General features: G+C 42.3%; 1 protein-coding gene across 1 annotated transcript; it reads right to left on the bottom strand.

Moving 5' to 3' along the window:
* Window positions 1-2,738: 2,738 nt before the first annotated feature.
* SEC61G (SEC61 translocon subunit gamma) lies at window positions 2,739-6,686 on the bottom strand. The gene is made up of 4 exons (XM_072153363.1): window positions 6,513-6,686; window positions 5,397-5,495; window positions 3,661-3,763; window positions 2,739-2,881 (listed from the first exon to the last, which is right to left on the bottom strand). The coding sequence occupies exons 2-4, from the start codon at window positions 5,488-5,490 to the stop codon at window positions 2,872-2,874; spliced, it is 207 nt and encodes a 68-aa protein (XP_072009464.1). The 5' UTR covers window positions 5,491-5,495; window positions 6,513-6,686; the 3' UTR covers window positions 2,739-2,871.
* Window positions 6,687-7,185: the final 499 nt, after the last annotated feature.

Raw genomic sequence — 7,185 nt, 5'->3', positions numbered from 1 at the left:
TGAGAATAAGTGGCTTCACCCAACCACGAGTTTGTGTTCATATTCTGTGGAAAAAGGCCTAGTATTCTGCAGGTGTATGTCAACTTTTGAGCACAACTAAAAAATTGCATGAGACGCAACTATTTCAGCTGTGCATTTTTATGTTGGATGAGGGCAAACCGAGGAGAGTTGTGTCAATATTAAAGAGCACATTGTGGGAAATAATTTGGGGAAATGTATCAATGTGTGAGAAGAAATATTCTAGTTCCCCATGGCAACCAGAGCTCTGCTTTCATTTTATCAACAGCTGTGAGAAATGAAATCTGAGCTGTGATTTGGAGCAGAACTGTGCTTATTGCCTATGGTAGTGATGGCGAGTGCCCTAAATGCAAACCAGACCCACTTATTTATTGCAAAAGTGCCAACACAGCAATTCTAGTATTACATTATTAAAATATTCTTTCTCCATGCTATACCACAGCTTTCAACGGTCCTGAGGACTCGAATATCGTTGACAGACGGTGGGAAAATTCAGATTGCCATTGGAGCTTCCCTTGACAACCCAGTGAACAGGAAGAATTGTGGGGCCCAAAGCAGGAGCTTCAATGATAATCTGACCATGTCCACACCTTTTCTTCCTGCAGTCTCAGGTAGACACAGATGGATCCTCCTGGAGGCCCAGGTAGCCCAGGACGTGAAGCCTCAAGTCCTGTTTGGTGAATTCTGTGCTGGGGCAACAGCCTTAATGCCCACTGAGAGGGCTCAGAGTGCCACCCGTGCCATAGGTTTACCACCACTGGCCTATGACATCCAGACACTTCTGATAAATCTCCCACTCAGTTGTTATCCAGGGGATTCTACAGGTTACTGTGGTATTGTTAGGGGGATAAGTGCAGAGATGTGCTGAAAGGAGCCAAAGATACATTGGTGAAAATTTTAGGAGCCCCGTCATGGCCAGGACCATACATGTAGTTGTGTGCAAAAAGTAGTAGACACAGCCTAACCTTTCATTATGCAAGACAAATCTAGTTATGTCATTTACAGATTCAGCGAGTGTTTGGTTTAAAAATCAGCAACAGCAGCCATGCACCAAAGATTTTATTTTTAATTTACTGATTCCCCTGTCAGTGCCCAGAGATTCCCTGATCCCTGACAACCTTGCAATATTGGTAGTATTTTTGTGCAGCAGTGGGGTTGGCCTTAAGGCTACATGCACACTGCCGTGAGCCCGCCGCACCGTAGCACGGCGGGCACGCGGCAGCACGGGGAGAGGAGGAGGTGGTGAGCGCCGCTCACCCCCGCCCCTCTCCATAGCGATGTGTGGCCTCGGCGCCATAATACGGGAAAAGACAGGACATGTCCTATCTTTTCCCAGGCTACGGAGTGATACGGTGCCGCACGTGTGCTGCACCGTACCGCTTCCATAGAGCGCCGTGAGCCCATAGAAGTGTATGGGGGGGACGTATATCAGCCGTATATACGTCCCCCATACTGTAGTGTGAATGTAGCCTTAGGCTGACTTTGCACAGCAGGAATTACTATTTTGCATGTATCAGCTTTGTGGTCAGAGCAATTAATCCTGACTTACTTTTGTTTTTGCTTCTCAGCTTAAAAGAGTTCGTAACTTTAACAATCTCACACATTTGTATTAACAATGCATTGCATGCAAAAAGGCACCATTTCTTTTTCCATGCAATGTACTAGAAAGGTGGAAAATATTATCCTACGTTTAAGTCTAGAAAAGTGGCTGTTGCACAGTTCCTGAGCACAGAACAAGGCGGGCAAGAGCAGGGACTCCTTAGGCTGGCGGCATACATGGCATTTTGAACCAGTTTTTGGGCAGTCTAAAAAAAAAAAAAAAAAAAAGTTTTGAAAACACATGCGGTTTTGACTGGTTTTACCAATCATCTTAATTAAAGTGGGTCAAAAACGCATGCGTTTTTAAATGGACTGCCACGTGTGCCACCGGCCTTAGTCTAACTATGTAGGTGTCGTGGATAATCCAGCAGTCTCGTTGATATACCAGGATTATTAAGAGGTCGGGGGCTCTTAACACATGTGGCATGAGCAGAGATTAGAATTAATCTGGAAGGCATCAGGACTACATGGGGTCATTGCACCTAAATGCTTTATTGGTGGTTTCCCCCCCCTTTTTCTCTTTTAATAATTATAGCTCAAGTTCTGGGGGTGAGCAAAGGCTCTTGCAGCATCTTAACAGCACATCACCCTCCCTACGTAATGTGAATGTATTTTGTTTTGCTACATTGGAAGTTATGTTAATAAAGTAACCAGGAATAAAGAACTTCAGCATTATATACACACACTTAATATTTGCATATGATGGGTGTACATATGAATCCATACTAGATCTAAAATCGGAGCAAGTTCATTTAAAAATCTAAAATTCTTCATACTGCTGTGTGGATTCAGTCCCAATACAGGATCAATTATATAGTATACTGTCAACTTCAAAGAAGAAAAATGGACACTAGTTGTTGATCGGTTCATATGCCTAAATTTAGATAGTAAGGGGTGAAACATGCTTGCCCCCAAAATCAGTAATGCATTTACGGATTAAAAATCAGATCCAGCACCAGCTGTAATTGTGCTGCCAGAACTATAAAGAGGATTGAACTCTGAGCAGAAAGCTCTATCCACAATATTGGCTGTGCCATGATACTGCAGTCCAGCACACATTCAATTAAATGATGGTTGATGAGAAACATTTCCATTCCACCGTGTAATAACACAAAAGAAGATTAGCGAATTAGTGTGTGTTTAATTACATGAACTAGGCCAAATAAAAAATATACATAAAACAAAAAAGCATTTGTCCAAAAAACACTTTGCCGCCATTAAAAATCCATGCCGCTGTCGTTCAACCGGAGAAGTCTAGCTGCCACTGAAAGGTAAAAAGAGAAGATCAGCCGGGACATCCACAACACATATACAGAGACATGAATAGGGGAAAAAAACAAACGACAAGTCAAAACATAAACCAATAAGATTACACAGCACTTTTAGAGCCCTTTGGATGTGAAAAGCAGGGAGGGACCTGAACAGTTGCCAAGGACAACTCCTCTTCCTTTACACCTGGTATTGACATCTTGGGTTATAAAATAGATTTTTCAGTCTTATGCAGATTTTAAATTCAAAAAGAAAAAATATAAATATGTCACAGAAATACTGTGTGTGACTCCATCCTATGAGAGCTAAATTCATCAACTGCACAGATCTAACAGGCTTTTTTTTTTAAAGTTGTTGAAGTTTACAGGTTTCCTTCACTGTTTTACTGCACATAACAAGCTAATTTCCTGCCAAACAAATGCAGTAGTTGATCAGATTGCTCATACAATATGCCGCTTCCCTTTTCCACCCTGCTGGAGGGACAAGCCCAGTACAGACAGACATCTAGAAATCGATGTATTTTTTAATAACACTAGAAGAGGCTTCACACTTGTCAAATTATTTGTTACAGTGTTGATTCTGCTGCATATTGGGGAGCAAGAACTCATGTGGATCATTTATAAAAATAGAACCCAGAATTGCCTCCGCAGTAGTGGGTTCGGTCCGTGAAGCAGGACCCCAAATTTTACAAGCATGAAGCCGCCACACAAAGCCACTTCAGAAGTGATAGGGATTTCTACAATGTACACAACAAGAGGAATATAAATAACCTACACAATGATGTTGTTGATGGGAATATGGATGAGCTTAACAAAAAAGCCGATAAATCCCATAATTGCAAATCCAATTGCAGTGGCCATTGCGATCTTCTGAAATTCTGTTGAGGAAAAAAGATAAATAAATAACTTAGTAAAGATTGTTTTGTTTTCATACTACAGGATGATTCATGGACCCTTCCTCTAGATCAGTGGTTCTCAACCTGTGGGTCGTGACCCCAGTAGGGGTCGAGCGACCAAAACACAGGGGGTCACCTAAAGCCTTTGGAGCCATGATTTTATTGTGTTTTTACTGCAAATCGCATGGTTTGGGGTCACCGCAACATGAGTAACTGTATTGCGGGGTCACAGCATTACAAAGGTTGAGAACCACTGCTCTAGATCATAATACTATGGTGACCCAATTTTAGTCCACTGGAACTTTGAGTCCAACCACACTGTACATTACAAAGGCTAACTTTCCTTTAGGCTGGATTTACACATGCAGTTTGTGAAGGTATTCCCATTTTCTATCAACACCTTCATTGCTTAAAAGGGAACCTGTCACCAGGGACCTCATTTTAACTAAAGACCGATTGTAAAAGCCCATTAAACCTGCATTGCACATATGCCTTTCCTTAGCATTTGCATTACAATATAATTGTGTGTAATAACTTTCTTTTGCATCCTGACAAAATCCTGGGGTAGTCAAAGGGGCTGGACTTTGGTTTGGATGCATTTAAAAAAAACAACACGTGACTTATCTGAGCTGCAGGCTGCCTCAATCTTTGTGCTCCTGTACAGCTTGTCCCTCCCCCACTGATGCCAGACTGACCAGGCTGTGACCTCTGAGAAGGAGCAGGAGGGAGGAGCTGTACAGAAGCAAAGGTGGGGGCCAAGCGCCAAGGAGTGAGTAATACTGACCAGTCACATGTTTTTTGAAATGCATCCAAACCAGAGTCCAGCCCCTGGAACTACCCCAGGATTTTGTCAGGGTGCAAGAGTAACACAATTATATTGTAATGCAAATGCTTAGAAAAGTTAGAGGCAGATTTGCACTGCAGGTGTAATAATCTTCTGCAACCTGTCTTTAGTGAAAATGAGGTCCCTGGTGACAAGTTCCCTTTAAATGATGGCATCAAACTGCCAAAATACCCCTGTGCTAGGACATCCTTAAATGGTTGTGTCAATCTTATTGATAAACATCTCATCAGCAGGGTTTATCCCACTAATAACCCTACCAATCAAGAGAGCAGAGGACCCATTTGCACAAATTGATAGAGTTGCAGGACAATTCTATGTCCTGCCTCTCCATTAAATACTATAGGAGTTTTGGAAACCAGTCTATATGGCAAATCTGCATGTTACTTGTAACACACACACCTTATTTTCAACAACTAAGCGATATGTCACTTAGTGCTGAAAAATCCAGTGTGGAGATCAACCTTTGCAATTCAAGGGTTGAGCTTCATCTCCAGAAGAAAAAGCAGCAGTTTACACATCAGACAGCTGAAATGTGTTGCTAGCAGAATGGCTGCAGGATTACCTCTGGGGTAAATCATACAGCAACTCTGCAATATGTGCAGAGATTCAGCATGCTGGGATCTCCACTTCTGCTCAGTCTCTGGACGCCATGCCCCAGCCAACAATGCCACTTCCCCAAAACGTTAAAATTAGTAGCAAACTACCATGGGATATCCCCCTTATTAGGTTGGTTTCTTTTAAGCTGCAAAGTGAACTGGGAGCCCCACATACCTTTTCTGTCTGGTTTTGTACATCTTTTGACAAGTCTGATAGAGTCCTTAACAAACTGGCGGCTGGGTTCGACAAACTGCATAACCTGGTCCATGATGCCTGCAAAATAATATACATGTATATTACATACTCCTTATAATAAATGTACAATATTAGAAACATAGGAAACTACAGACAACAATCTACATCATCTAGTGCTTGAGGCCATACATGGACCTAGGAATTGTACCAAGAGGCGGTATGGGTGGATGACAACAGGACTTGTGCTCCTTTATTTTCCATACACTTTCTGGGTACAAGCATCTGGTAGGAGGGGCATGAGACAGTCTGATAGCAATGAATGAAGAAAACCTACTTCCATTGCCTGGATGACTTGGCATTCACGGTTAGTAGGTGAAGGTTGTCCTCCTGGACTACAATATTTTAAACTAGAATTCTTGGATGCTTTACATCCCTTTTTCCAGAAATTAGTACCAATAAAAACATTAATTACACTTGTTTTAAGAAAAGCTTATGAGGCTTAGCTGTTGCAGGATGTATGGAGAAAGCAAACCCCGTCTGAATCCAGGTTGTAATATAATAGGATGTGATTATGCCCATTTTTAGAAGAAAAAGTCAGATCTGAGCCATTGTTACCCCCTACCTGTTGAAGAGGGTGGGGGGTCATAGTTCAAACTGGGTGATCTCCTGGCAAGATTTATTTTCAGATTTCTCAGTAGTCCTAGGAGACCCCCCATCACCCTATGCATCTAACCCTAAGGTGCCAGTCCTGGGTGAGCGGATAGCAGGGTGAGGTGACAGTGTACAGTATAGAGATATACACTGAGGCCATTTATCTTCAGCTCAGATCCACTACACACATTAGTGGGTACGTAGTATAATGTACATAAAATCACTGTATACAAGGACCAGCAGTGATATTTACATAATGTAGATATACCCATAAGATCCCTATATACATAGACTGGCACAGTCACCACAACCGCCGCTCATCAATCTACAATAGACACGTAGATTACCAGCGCCTACATATAGCACAGTCGCTGGATACACAGATTAGCAGTAATCCTTACACAGTCTAGGAGCTGTGACTACACACACGCAGCTAATAATTACCGGCTGATGACTGTGGCCTCTGCTTCTTCTCCGATCCTCTGCCGCTAAGTAAGACACGTAGCGCTCCGGCAGCCCCTGCTTCTATATGGCTGACGTCACCGGATCGCAGGCGCACCCTGACCAATAGTAAAACAGAACGTCGACGTAAAGCAGGAATGCGGAAACGCCGAGACGCTCTAGCCTTGATCCCTTTATCTTTGGTTTTCTGGGAGGAGCCTGAAGGCGCTGAGCTGGCGGAGTAAATTTTTTTTTTTTTTATATAACTTTATTGTCTACGTCCGTGAACAGCGTATATGCAGCTCAGCTCTGCGGTCGGCCTATGGTGATCCTGAAATGCTGCTGGCTGAGAGAATAACCAATACAGTTATAACACTTTTATTTTTAGGTTATGCAGATTACAACTTGATGTTTTGTTAAACTCCTTAATGTCAGAATTTTATTCATGGGTAACTTCAGTTTTTTTGGGGAAGAGCTTATATGTAATTATAATGACATTAAAATTAATAAAAGGAGAGGTACAATGAGATTCCAATGCACCCTACAATTAACATGATGGGGCAGATTTATTAAGCTGCCTGAAAGTCAGACTATTTCTAGTTGCCCATGGCAACCAATCACAGCTCAGCTTTCACTTTACCAGTGCTCATGAATATTTTAAAGGAGAGCTGTGATT

This window comes from Engystomops pustulosus, chromosome 5 (assembly GCF_040894005.1).
Source record: "Engystomops pustulosus chromosome 5, aEngPut4.maternal, whole genome shotgun sequence".
NCBI lineage: Eukaryota > Metazoa > Chordata > Amphibia > Anura > Leptodactylidae > Engystomops > Engystomops pustulosus.
Note: the sequence above shows the minus strand (reverse complement) of the source record. Positions and strands in the feature narration are given on the sequence as shown.

Bases quoted from the DNA above. Each gene is read 5' to 3' on its own strand.
- SEC61G (XM_072153363.1), bottom strand. From the start codon at position 5,490: ATGGACCAGGTTATGCAGTTTGTCGAACCCAGCCGCCAGTTTGTTAAG. The intron at 3,764-5,396 runs GTATGTGGGGCT...TTTCCTCAACAG, and splicing joins TACAAAACCAGACAGAAAAG to AATTTCAGAAGATCGCAATG.